The following is a 12,978-nucleotide window of genomic DNA, read 5'->3' on the forward strand; positions in this document are numbered from 1 at the left end:
AGTGGACATCTCCTTGCTGATGCTGGGGTTCTAGACTAGGATCGATGACATATCCTAAGTCGTCAACGCTCAAGTTGGCAGCACTCGGAAATGGTACCATAGCTGCCTGTTCCTCGCCTGTATGCAATTGAGGTAGGAGCAGCAACTGTTGCTCCTCTTCTTTGATACCATTGTTGCCATGGTCATTTTGGATATGTCTATCCAGATCAGCATGACGGATGAAGCGAGCGGTGCATCCGTACGCAGGGCAAGCAAGGTCACGAGTGTCCAGCAAAGCCTGTTGAGCTTGCTGAGCCTGGGCGACCATGGAAGGGACGGGATACAGCTTGGGTGGACGCTTCTTCCCAAGATGAACATGAAGAACATGCTCCTCCAGCTTGACCCTGGTGGTAAATCCCTGGCCACAACCCTCTTCCGCGAAGTTCCAGTCCGCAATCTCCGAAACCTTGGCATCGTAAGTATCGGTCTGTCCGCAGACGAAACGATGGCCTTCATGGGCAGACTTGATGTGCGTGTTGAGATTGGAGACACGCGTGAACTTTTTGTCACAGCCCTCCCACGTGCAAGCAATCGTCTTTCGATCTTCGACTGTCTTGGCTGAGTGGTAGAGCTCAACGTGACGCATCATGTTGCTTTGTGTACCGCATCTGACACCGCAGAAGGCGCAGTTGTTGTGCTCCTTCTTCATATGGGCTTGAAGCAGCAGCATCGTGGTAAATCCAACACGGCGACCTCCACTGTCATCACCCTCTCCTTCAGCGTTGCATTCGTCGCACCAAAACTTCAGGTCACCGTGCTCGCGCTCTACGTGCCTTCGCAAGGCACTTGCAGTGTCGAAGCCGGCGTCACACCCGTCGTTACCGCATGGATATGCCGACTTGCCTAGATGAACGGTTCGGATGTGTCTCTGGAGCGTTTGGTGCTTGCGGAAGCTCTGGACACAGTCCCCATAGCCGCGGCAGCGGTAGCGATCGGCGCCCTCGTGAACCAGAGCATGGCGGCGAAGTCGTGTATTAGTGACAAAGGACTTTCCGCAACCGGGCTCGGGGCATGTGTACTTTCGATCGTTGGTATGAGATCCCTTGATGTGCTGGGAGAGGTGCTTCTCTTCGAGGTAGTCTTTGTCGCAGTCATCGTAGGGGCACTTGAACGGGCGATCGTTTGTGTGAGATCGGAGGTGGGCAGCCAGACGAGCAGGGCGGTTGAAGGTCTTGGTGCAACCGGCGAATGTGCACCTGATGGTCTTGAGATCGGAGGGGAAGCGGCGTGAAGCACGAGTCGTGGTAGTGTTGATACTAGTTGCTGCTACCGTAGTCGTCGGATCGGCGTGGGTAAGGGAGGTGTTGGCAACCGAGGCAACAGAGGCCGAGTCAGGGTCGAGTTCGAGGCTGTCGTTGCCGTTGCCATCAGAAGCTGCCGCCTCTGCGCCAGCAGGTGGCGATCGCGATTGCGAGGGTAGGGCCGGTGCCTCGAGCTGCTCTACTTGTGAGAGTTCCTCCTCCTGCTGCTGCTGGACCCAATCAGTAGCTCTTTTCTTGGATTGGACTTGAGCATGGTCGGGGCCGTCATGGCCATCAAGGCGCTCGTCGTCCTGTTTCCGCTTCATTTTGAGGCCTGGAGTAGCAGCACTGGTCGCCGTGGCCTGCTACCCTGGACTTGGTTGGAGCTTCGACATTGGAGAGAGGGAGCTCCACGCTTTTTGGGAAATTCGCTTGGATGGATTTTTTTTTTGGAGGTTCACATTTGTGACGGAACCTTTGCATTGCACCTGCCGATTGGACTTTTCGTCCGGGGTGGGTGTCCCTGCCGCTTCAAAAAGTTTATCTGACGTTTTCCGGTTCCAGCACCGGCAGGCAATTTTACGAGCGAGTGAAATTCGGGGGACCTGGAGGAAGGGAACCCATGAAGAAGCTGATGGCCCATCCATTGGCCCCACCCCTGTGACCCACTTCTCTGGTGTCACGTGCATTGGGCATTCTTAGCCTATTTAAGTTAGCTAGGTGGGGGCTTCTCAGATCCCTCCCCTCTTCTACTCTTTAGACTACTTTGGACGAATGAGACATCATCACTTCTTACCCCCCATGTCTCTTTAAGGTTTTATGTCTTGGCACGGCTCAGCCTTGCATAAAGTAGCGGCCCCACTCGAATTTTCTGTCGTCCTTTTGTCAGCCCTTCGCCCTTCCCTCACCACCTTGCGCATCCACGGTCGGCCAAACACGTCCAGTCTTCCACATCCACGCGTTTTGGGCAATACCATTTTGTCCACATACCTACCTCTACTTGTGCAGCTGCAGCCCATATCTTATTATCCTTACCATCAATCAACTCCTAAACAAACCCACCAAAAATGTCCGACTACGGTGACCACGGTGACGATGATCGCGAGCCTATGTAGGTTTCCAACGCCACCTACCCACCTAGTCCTTGGCATCAACCTCTACACATGATACCGCAACTCATGCGTAACGCAAGAGATGCTAACACGTAGCCGCCAGCGACGAGCCCGCCTTCGATGAGGACCCGGATGAGTACTACGAGCCCGAACCCGAGCCCGCGGACGACGACGTAGCGGGCAGACCCGGCGACGAAGTCGACGAGGCCGAAAACGATAACAACATAGTCACTTCGGGTGACCCTAACGCGGCCGCCAACGCTGGCAAGGGCAACGAGAAATCCCACAAGGACAAGAAGATTCCCAACGACCAGCGTTCCACGACACCTTACATGACCAAGTACGAGAAAGCTCGTATCCTCGGCACACGTGCTCTGCAAATCAGGTGGGTTTCCTCATCGGTGGCGCTTGGACGACTGTAGGGACGGATTTGGGCTGACAAGGAACCACCTTTGTAGCATGAACGCGCCAGTGCTGGTTGATCTCGAGGGTGAGACGGATCCTCTTCAAATCGCCATCAAGGAGCTGCGCGAGAAGAAGATTCCTCTGATTGTCCGTCGTTACATGCCTGATGGATAGTAAGTTGTCCTTTTCCCGGCACCTAGCCGAATACCCGCTAACATCCCTACGTAGCTACGAGGACTGGACCTGCGAGGAGCTCCTGCAGTAAACGGAAACCTACAAGACCCGTCAGGGGTAATAGGGGCGACCCAGTCTTTGGTCAGAAAATACACAAAATTGCATTAGCGAGGGCGTTCAGGTTGAAGTTTTATACATCATATTTGATCATTTTGGGACGGTTGGACTCGATCCAAAGGGCAACAACAAGAGCACAATGTGCTCCTCGAGTTGAATAAAGGGCCCATTCAAAAATTCACGTGCGTCTGATCAGTCATTGTCCTGTACGTTCGTGCTATTGTTCAACAGGCCTGGGCATATGAGGTATCAAGAGCCTTGTTTACGCCGCACTTTTCATGCTGATATCTGCTTAGATTTCCTGTCGCTATTTGATAGCGAATATTCAGATCAATTAGTATGTCAATTATACAGAAAAGGAATAGAGTATAACACTCATACAAAATTACCTACTTGAGAATCGAAGAACAGCGTTCGTGTCAAGCTTACCGCCATCCCTATCACCACGCATGTCCAGCAACATCCTTATGAACACCAGTTCTCCCAAGCTTCCCTTCCTTTCCTTCTGCGTCCCAGCACCACACACGGCTCAGCAGTCAGCACCTCACCAAGGCCCCGTCCCCCAAACCTTACACTTCGCTCCCGCATTCTTCCCCCAATTCGCCAACGTACAATCCGCATACTGCTCCTTACACTTCAGCACCGCCCCCGCGTACGAGGTCGAATCATCCTTGCCGTACTTTCCTTCCTTGCACCCCTTGGCGTACACATCCACACAATCATCGTACTGCTCCTGGCACGCATCCAGACAGGCTGTCGAGAACGACGAGCGAGCGTATGACTTGCACTTGCTCGAGTCCGAGTCCGTGTACAGCTTGAAGGGGTGACCGGACGAGAAAGAGGAGAGAAGGTCGTTGCAGGTTACTACGGGGAGAGGGATCCCGCCTACGGGGGGTTTGTTGCTTTTGGGGGGGTTGCAGAGGGAGGTGGATGTTGGGATTGGGCATTTGGTGCCGGTGGTGGTGGTGCTGGTTGTGAATGTGGCCGCTTTGGTGGACGTTGGAACGGAAGTAGATGTCGGCTTGCCAGTGCTAACAGGGAGACAAGGAACCGTAATCACCGTCGTTGTCGGAACACCAGGTCCGGTAAGGGAGGGCGACGAAGGCGGCTTGTGATTCCAGAAATCCTTCTTGGAGCAGATGCCCCCCGGTTTGCTTGATCCCTTGCAGTAGGTGCTCAGGGCCGAGCACCACTCGGCAAAACCGAAGCAGTCGAGCGCCCCCGGCCATCCGGCTTGCTTGAAACAGGCGGATACTTGGAGGAAGCAGTTGGCGTGGCTGGGGAAGCAGGATTGGGGGGAGTCCCAGTCCGGCAAAGGGGAGGAACACCATTTGCCGCACTTGTACTCGCAGGTGGGCGGGAGAGTGACTGTTTCTTTGCAGATGGAGGAGGAGGAGGTGGTGGTGGTGGTGGTGGACGTGGTTGTTAAGGTAGTGGTAGGGGGTGGCGAAGTGGTGGTGGCTAGGGTGGTGGCTAGGGTGGTGGAAGTGATGGAAGTGGTGGAAGTGGTGGTGGTTGAGCTGAGGACATAAGAAGTAGTAGTCGAAGAGGGTACGTCAGAAGTCGTCGCCGTCGAGCTGGTTATGTCGGAGGTAGATTGCGAAGAAGCAACTGGAGTTGTTGATGAGGATGCTGTGACGGAAGAGCTGCTACTACTTTCTGGGGGAGGCACGTAACCACAAGGTTCGAGTGACTGAAGCTCGTTGGCGACGTAGAGGTTGAGACGAGCACGTCCGCCGCAAATCTGCGTGGAGTTTCCGTTGCAAGGGATATCGCACTCGCTATCAGGGGCGGAGAAGGTTCCGTTGCCTATGACAACACCGCACCAACACTCGCCTAGGGGTGGGTTAGGAAGTCAGCATCCAGTGCTCTCATTCACACCACATCAAGTAACAAGTTGCTACTTACCGCCAAACTCAGTCCCGGCAAACGGATACCCCCCATCCCGACAAGCTTGCAAGCACTTCTCCGTCGTCAAGGTAGACCCTTCAAGCTGATCCTGGGGATAAGCCAACGCCCTTCCGTACTCGGAATCATCAGTCCAACATCCCAAATGGTCATAATCCGCAACCGTGACCTCATCAACCGGCAAGAAAGTGGGATCCTGGTAGACGGATATGATATCAGTGCCTCCACAGACCTGCGAGGAGTTGCCGGTGCAAGGGTAGTTGCATTGCTCCTCGTCAATCTGCTGGCCGCTGACGGTGTTGCCGCAGTAGCACACGCCGTAGTACTCTAGACCTGCGTAACGAAAGCCATTACCCTTGCAGACAGAGACGCATTTCTCGATGGTCATGTCCTGCTGGTTGAGCTGGCTGCGCAGGCTGAGGGCGTGAGGGTTGCCGGTGTCGGCGTAGCAGCCGGAGTAGATGAAAGGCTGGAAGGGGTCAAGGCAGGGAGGGAGTTCGATGGTTGTTGCACGGACACCAACGTGGACTAGGGCGATGGCTGCTAGCGCTGCAGCTCGAAGGGTGAGCGAAGCCATGGTGGTGACGATTTGAATACCGTGAGAATCCCTTGGGATGGTTGGAGTGCTGCCGGGGGAAGAAGTTCAGATGCTGAGCAGCAAGAAGCAGGTTGTCTTATATGAGAACCATGGCACTGAAGCGGTCATGGTGCGAAGAAGTCAATGCGGTATACATTCTACAAATTGCTCAGAAGCAGATGGTGTATTGAGCTCACTGACGTCCAGTCTGGAATAAACACAACGACGCCACATCACGCTGGACATCCGGTCACCGAAGCCTTTCGGACCCAAATATCGAAAGAACAGTGATATCCAATTTCTTGCTCTCGGCAAAACCCTACTACATACTTTTCCTGTCAAGGTACCTACCTGCAGCTTTAGTGGTATGGGGACTTGGATGATGGGCCATCAAACAATTGAGTACCCCATCACAATATATGAGGGTAGCAAGCTGAAGAGAAGAGTCGAAGGGACTGGTGCTCACTGAGTTTTCAACGTGTAGGAGGGAGACTTCAACGCCATGGCGTTGTAGTAAGACAATGGCTAAGTGACTAGGCTGAGGAAACAGGTCCGAGGTTGCTGGAAATGAAGCGTTGTTCCGATATATGTATAATGAAGTCCTCGTGTTGAACTCAGTGTAAGCCCATGGCGTAGGCCATCACACTGTCACCTCACAGGGGGGCGATGTTTAATTGTCGTGGATTCCGGCACGTAATCTCAATGTGTAAATTGTTCCCTTTTCTGCATTTGGGGCCCTAGATGTCATTCATGGTCCTTTCAGGTAATAATCACCTTCCGGCTTCACTTCAGCTGAGAGCGGGAGCAGGGGAAGACGGGACGGGACGTGATCTGATCTGATCCGATCCGATGCTTTCCGGCTCTCTGTTGTAGAGGTAGGATTATTGAAGACTTGCAAGTTTCTATTGAGAGGTCTAGGTCATACTTCTACAAATTCAATGTGATTTTGTACAAAAGGAGAAAGTCATGATGTTATTGTAGGGGAGCTGAGGAGGAGGAGCTGCAATAACTGATAAGGGTTTTGGATGAACGTCCTGCCCCTATATCTTGCTGTCATAGGAAACGGGTACCTGCATGCGGTCCATCTACAATACGAAGTTGGTTTGTTTGGTCAGTCCAGTTCGATGATGGGTTGAAGAGGGAAGTTTTGAAGCTCTTATTGCCCCCCCCCTCCCTCCCCTTTCCCCCACGAGAAAAATCATCCTCCGTTCAAAGCAACATAGGACAATGACAAGGGTTCGTAGCGCCACAGAAGCCTTCATTGTATATCCTTTATACCTCTCGCCGTCTCCTTCAACGCCTTTGAGGCTAGATGATATCAGTCTCACGGCGTTACGCGATTCTTACTTTTCAACTTCCTTAATTGCCATCTTCAACTTCGCATTCTCATCTTTATTTCTGTATGGATATTGAGTTGCAGCTGTTAATTTAATCCAGGGGCCATCAACGGCTACAACCTTTAAGAAGTACTACGCAATGACCATTGGAATAAAGGAGTAAGAAGCCAACCATATACCATTAACGATGTCCTGATCTCACCATATCACGGCTTCAAGCTTGGAGACATCTATATGCCCAGACTACCATTACATGTTTACCTCTCCCGAGAGCGAGAACTACAGCACGGTAATTACGATGGTTTTGAGGTCTGCTTCAGCAGCCTGACAACTACACAAATTACCCAATCTGAACATCTGCAACTGTTCGATGGGGCCAAGGGACCAAGAGCAGACTACATGGAAAATAAGGCTGTGCCCATCATCACCCGCTGGGCTGCAGAATCCTCTCGTACATGACGCGGTTTGCCCTCGAAGAAGGATGCATCGATCTGGAGTGGAAAAATTCGAGTACCGTGACGAGGCTATGCGTTCCTTCGCGGATGCCTCGTAATTCCGGAAGAATTACTACTACTGGTTATATCATAAAAACCCAAGTTATTGTCACGAGAGCGGGAGGTGTACTGATGTTGAGACATACATTAAATAGTATTGCGCCTCTCTTCACACTTCTCTCGGGAAAGATCGAAGAAAAAGCATAGAACCCAAACAATAAGACCAGATATCCCACCATGTCTCGATGTCAAATGTCAATCTGAAACCCTGTACCTATGCAGTAAAGACCCAAGTAAGTCTGGCGACTCTTTCCTTCATAATCACCCATGTCCAAATATCTTCTTTTTTTCTTGTGTTTTGTTTTTTGTGGTCATTTGTGGCACATGAAGATTCCTTCGAATTTCCACAACGGTAACCATTTGTCCCAAAGCAGACATTAGACAATCCCAATCCAGATATTGCTTGCCCGAATTTGATCAGTCACAAGTTTGGCCCATAACAAGGCCGTCAACAAGGTAGTTCGCGCTAGAAAACAAACGTCGGAAAGGTTTATCAGCCACAACCTCGTGTTGTAGGGTGCCTCACTGCATACGAGGGTGATGACAAACCTCTCAGAATGGCACAGCAAGCGCGAGAAAATTTGGTAATATGGAGTTCCTCACGACACGTAATATATAGTATATATACACAAATACCTACCTATCGACATGTCCAGCCATGCATGTCCTATGTCCCAAATTCACTTCCCCGGCTCTCCCTTTCAGTTCTCCCGGTCACCGTCGTAGCAGGCATTGCGAAACGTCAAAGAAACCCCCTGAGCAATATCAAAAGTGCAATATTGACAACGGCGAGGTGCGACAACGACGGATGATGACGCGACAGCCGGAAAACACGGTGCGATGGCGGGATGTTTGGAAGGAGGCTGATGCGACAAACTCAGGGGGTAGGTTAGCACGTCAGGTAGTGTAGTACCGGGGAGTGTGAAACAGAGCCGATGGAACAGTTTTTCTTGAAATTGGGAAAAGTAAAACGAAAAGCTTTGTTGAAGACTTTTGTGTCTTTGTCACCGTGGTGAAAGCAGTGATCGTCGACCGGGGTGTTCCCAAGCGACGGGGTTTTGGGGTCGATCGCTGCCCCGTCCTCATCTTGATCAGTGGAGCTGCGACGGTGGACGGAGAGTAACTCGTCCTTTAATATTGCAACGTAATTTCGAATTACCCCGAAACCAAGCCCTCGGATCTTTGGTCAAATTGTCGCTGAATTACAAAGGTACGCTATAAGACGTTACACGGAACATAAAGAGATTGATCAAGTACCGTAAAAGCGGTCGCCGCATGAAGAAGTTGTAAACAGCTTTTGGGACTTGTCATGACCATTAACCATCAACGTCTGGGAGGACTGGGACCATTTGAATGAATGAATGATAAACGTGAAGAAAAACGCACAACCACTTTTAGTCCAGTCTATACTGCAAGAGGTGCTCCCCATATTACGTGATGCTAGTTTACATGAACCTCGTAAAAAAGGGAGCGCGAACAACCCTTAACTCCCATGAGAACAAGTGCAAAGAGATAGACTCTTAAGCACCCTCACGTCTCCACTTGGGAACGTACTTGCCGGGAGCACCGCTCGCCTTCAAGGGCTCCGCAGGAGGGACGTCCCTGTCATTCTCAGGACGACCGGATCCAGCTCTCTGAGGGGCGGCAGCCCTGAGAGGAGGAGCGCTCCTCTCAGGGACGGCCGCAGCATTACCACCTCCGGAGGCGGCCTTGGCAGCCTCTCTCTCACGCCAGCTGGGGCGGTTGCCGGCAAGGGCCAGGCGGGGAGGAGCAGCAGCTTCTGTCCTCTCCGCAGGGGGGGCAGCGGCACGGGGTCTTTCGGCAACGGGCTCGGCGGCAGCAGGTGCGGGAGCGGCGGTCTCTCCAGAGGCGGCCTTGGCGGCCTCGCGCTCTCTCCAGCTGGGGCGGTTGCCAGCGAGGGCAATGCGGGGAGGAGCAGCAGCCTCGGTACGCTCCGCAGCCGCGGGGGGTCTGTAAGCAGAAGGGGTCGCGGCAAGCTTCTCCTTCTCGGCCTTGCGCCTGGCCATGGCCTCCTCCTCGCGCTGTTGCTGGCGAGCAGCAATCTCGCGCAACTTCTCACGCTCCTTCTCCTTCTCCTCCTTGAGACGCTGGAGCTCCTCCCGGCGAGCCTCCAGACGCTTCCTCTCTTCCTCCTTCTCCCTGGCGGCGCGCTCCTCGGCCTCGCGGAGCTGACGCTCACGCTCCTCACGCTCGCGCTTCTCGCGGATCCTCTTCTCGCGGGCCTCCTTGCGGCGGGCGTTGATCTGCTTCTCCATCTCACGCTCGGCATCACGACGGCGCTTCTCGAACTCATCACGGCGACGCTCGTGCAGGTCAGACCTAAAGGACTCGTAGAAGGGCATGAGGCGAGTGAGACGGTGCTTAAGCTCAACATCAGCCTTGTGCTTAAGCTCAGCCTCCTTGAGAGTCTGTGCCTTGGTACGCTCGTAGGCAGCGAGATCGCGCTCGCGCTGCTTGGCGTAGTCTTCGGGGAGCTTCTTAGCCTCCTCCTTTCTGAAGGCACGCTCAAGATGATCAAGACGCTTGCCGGTGATCCGGAGCTTCTCGGCGACGCTGTTCTTCTCACGTTCGAGTTGCTGGAGCTTGATCATGCGGATCTTGTTGCTGTCAAGGGTCTCGATGTCCTCACCCTGAAGTTCCTCAAGCTTCATATCCTTGAGGAGGGCTTCAACTTCCTTCCTCTTGATTTGCTCGCGCTCGTTGGCAAGACGCTTCGCCTCGCGGAGCTTCTGTTCCTCGGCAAGACGGGCGGCCTCAGCCTGTTGGAGGGCCTGCTCCTGGAGCAGCTTCTTGCGAGCGTTCTCCTTCTCCTTCTGGGCCTGAGCCTCAGAAGCCTTATCCTTGCGCGTCTGGATGATCTCCTTGCGAGCAAGGACCTCCTGGTGCTCCTTCTCGGCTCCAGCCTTAGCACGAGCAAGGGCCTCATCACGAGCCTTGATGCGAGCCTCGTTGAAGCTAGGATCGATATAGCGGCAGGTGGTGTAAAGAGCCTCAGCGAGGCGAGTGAGCTGAGAGCGCACAATCTGGGAGGGAGTGCTCTGGAGACGCTGTACAGAGCCAGTCTCGCTCTCGGCAGAGCCGGCAGAGGAACCGGCGTGGACAGCCTTGGCGGAAGAGAAGACATCAGCATCGAAGCTAAGAACGCCAGTGGCGTGGTCCATGCGGATGGCGAGATCGCCCTTCTTGTTGCCGTTCATAATGAACTTCTCAATGGTGCCGCGAGTGACCTGGAAAGGCTCGGGGAATTGAGCCAAGCTCTCGACGAACTCAAGGTCGACAGTCTCATACACCTGCGAAAGCTGCTGGAACAGGCGGGTGAGAATGACCTGCTGAAGAGGAAGGATGTACTTCTGCATCTCGGCATCGGCGCCAATCTCCGCGAGAATGGGGGAAATCTTCTGGCAAATGGAAAGAGGATGGAAGTCGACCTCGAGGATGTTGTAAAGATCGCGAATCTGGGGCTGGGCGCGGCGGAGAAGCGACTTGGAAAGGGCATCGCGGAAGAGTCCAGCACGGGTAGGAGCCTGGGCCATGCCGAGCAGGTGGGTCAAACGAGAGTTCTTGTTCTTGCGGGCCTCATCGAAGTCCACCATGGCACCGCGAGAGCGCGAGGTGCTGATGACGGGAATGGAGAGGGCGGAGAGAATGACAAAGGTGGCAGCCCTCTGGAGGTCAGCATCGCTGCAAGCCGGGTTATCAGCCTTCTTGCTGTGGCCAGAAGCAATGAGAGCAGCAGACTGGCGCAAGAGGTTGTAGTAACGAGCCCAAGCAGCGGCGTGGAAGAGGTAGTTCTCGCCGACAAGGAAGATACGGGTGAGCTTCTCGTAGTAGTTGGCCATCATGACGTTCTTGGCGGGGCGCTTGCTGAGGCTGAGGAGGGTGTGGATATCCTCAACACTGCGGAAAGCCTCCTGCCAGAGCTCGAGCTCAACGGCGACGTTGAGCTGCTGGAAACGGGTCTCAAGGTGACGCTGAAGAGTATCGGGGTCGTTCAGGTTGATGGCGTGCATCTGGGCCGAGTACTTGGCGGCGGTCTGGACATGGTTGCGGAGAAGCTCGCAGAGGCGGCGGAACTCGGTCTTGCGGGTGTACTTGAGGCAGAAGTCGAAAGCCTGCATAGCGGTGCTCTGATAGAGAACCTCGAGGCGGGCATTGTTCCTGAGAATGTCAAGAACAGTGCGGTAAGCCTCCCAAAGGAACTTCAGCCAAGGAGTGACGATAGCGCGGTCGGTGCGGTCGCGAGACTGCTCACCGGAAACGGTAGCGAGCAGGATGGACTCGGGGGTCTCGCTGGCCTCGAGATCGTCGATGTTGGAGGTGGTGGCCTCGATGCTGGACTGGACCTCGTCGGCCTTGGCCTGGGCAGCAGTGACCTTCTCGGCGGCGAGCTCGATGAACTTCTTGAGAACCAACTCGATGGTGGCGACGTTGGTGTTCTGGGCGATGTTCTTGTACTGGTAGAGGGCGTCCTTGGCGAGCTTGCCCTTCTTCTGCTCGACGGAGAGCTCGACGAGTAGGAGCATGACGGGCTCCAGGGAGGCGATGGGGACATTGCGGGAGCGCTTCGAGGTGATGTGCTCGTGGAGCAGGGTCAGGGCGGCGGGGGCCTGGTTGACCCCGATGAGCTCGTGGGCGCGCTTGAGAACATTCTCAGGCTTTTGGTGAGGTGGGGGAGGCTGTTGATGATCAGTAATGGTCACCACGGGTCACAACACACGACGACACTTGGTGGTGAGCGGGACAGGCGGGGAGCGGGGGTGGTCGAGGGTTGAAGGGGGGGGTGGAGGGCAGGGTGGGCGGTGATGAGGTTAGGTGACGATGGAGTTGGCTTTCCAGTCAAAGGAGGGGCAGAAGATTATATGAACTCGAAGCCATAACCATAAGGCTATGGCTGTATTCCCAACTCACCATGATGGGCAACTCCTCGGCACTTGGCTAATCTGGAGGAGATATGGATAAAGTGGTGATAGGGGACGCGGCGCGCAAAGCAGCACGTAGAAATGCTGGAGACTTTGGCTGAGGCTGCGCTGTCCAGGACGATTTTTTCGCCTCGTGGAGAAGTTCAGTTCGTTGCCAGCCAAAAAAGCCCTGGCCAAGGCTAGAGGCTCGATTTTGCTGAGGAGCACTTTGTGGGCTGGGATGATGCGGGACAGTCACGTGATGCAGCTTATCGAGCACGTCGCTGCGACAACAACTCAGAGGCGTGAAGTGCAAGTTGTTGTGCGAATGGATGTTTGGTCACTTCTGTAGCAATGGGGATTGACTGAGATGCAATTATTTTCTTGATCTTAACCGTGATCTGCTGTGAGGCTATTGTGCACAATGGTAAAAAGGTTGGATTGTCGCAAAGGGCAAGTGGGATGTTCTGCCATCTTGGCGTCTGGTGCTGTCCAGTCTGGTGTACACTAGAAAGGAGCTCCATGGTGTGTGTGCACAGCGGCTTTTGTTCTTTCTTTGTGCCCGAGTTCCCAGCCCGCTGGCGACGGGCGTTCT

General features: G+C 54.0%; 4 protein-coding genes across 4 annotated transcripts; 1 reads left to right on the forward strand and 3 right to left on the reverse strand.

The window, feature by feature from the left end:
* Positions 1–62: 62 nt before the first annotated feature.
* On the reverse strand, positions 63–1,606 carry NCU00038 (C2H2 transcription factor; the record flags this gene model as incomplete). The annotated part of the gene is made up of 2 exons (XM_951932.3): positions 63–117; positions 243–1,606. 2 exons carry the CDS (start codon positions 1,604–1,606, stop codon positions 63–65), a joined length of 1,419 nt encoding a protein of 472 aa, XP_957025.3.
* Positions 1,607–2,044: 438 nt separating this feature from the next.
* NCU11012 (DNA-directed RNA polymerase I) lies at positions 2,045–3,593 on the forward strand. The gene is made up of 4 exons (XM_001728433.2): positions 2,045–2,391; positions 2,496–2,777; positions 2,851–2,970; positions 3,026–3,593. Exons 1-4 carry the CDS (start codon positions 2,348–2,350, stop codon positions 3,060–3,062), a joined length of 483 nt encoding a protein of 160 aa, XP_001728485.1. The 5' UTR covers positions 2,045–2,347; the 3' UTR covers positions 3,063–3,593.
* Positions 3,594–3,632: 39 nt separating this feature from the next.
* NCU00039 (hypothetical protein) lies at positions 3,633–6,188 on the reverse strand (the record flags this gene model as incomplete). The annotated part of the gene is made up of 2 exons (XM_951057.2): positions 4,997–6,188; positions 3,633–4,924 (listed from the first exon to the last, which is right to left on the reverse strand). The coding sequence occupies exons 1-2, from the start codon at positions 5,571–5,573 to the stop codon at positions 3,633–3,635; spliced, it is 1,869 nt and encodes a 622-aa protein (XP_956150.2). The 5' UTR covers positions 5,574–6,188.
* A 2,327-nt stretch (positions 6,189–8,515) lies between these two features.
* NCU00040 (eukaryotic translation initiation factor 3 110 kDa subunit) lies at positions 8,516–12,872 on the reverse strand. Its single transcript, XM_951058.3, has 2 exons — positions 12,394–12,872; positions 8,516–12,161 (listed from the first exon to the last, which is right to left on the reverse strand). The coding sequence occupies exons 1-2, from the start codon at positions 12,394–12,396 to the stop codon at positions 8,985–8,987; spliced, it is 3,180 nt and encodes a 1,059-aa protein (XP_956151.3). The 5' UTR covers positions 12,397–12,872; the 3' UTR covers positions 8,516–8,984.
* Positions 12,873–12,978: the final 106 nt, after the last annotated feature.

Source organism: Neurospora crassa, linkage group III (genome assembly GCF_000182925.2).
Source record: "Neurospora crassa OR74A linkage group III, whole genome shotgun sequence".
Classification (NCBI taxonomy): Eukaryota; Fungi; Ascomycota; class Sordariomycetes; order Sordariales; family Sordariaceae; genus Neurospora; species Neurospora crassa.

Coding starts and splice junctions, on each gene's coding strand:
- NCU11012 (XM_001728433.2), top strand. CDS start 2,348: ATGTCCGACTACGGTGACCACGGTGACGATGATCGCGAGCCTAT. Junction 2,778..2,850: donor ACACGTGCTCTGCAAATCAG/GTGGGTTTCCTC, acceptor CCACCTTTGTAG/CATGAACGCGCCAGTGCTGG. Junction 2,971..3,025: donor CGTTACATGCCTGATGGATA/GTAAGTTGTCCT, acceptor ATCCCTACGTAG/CTACGAGGACTGGACCTGCG.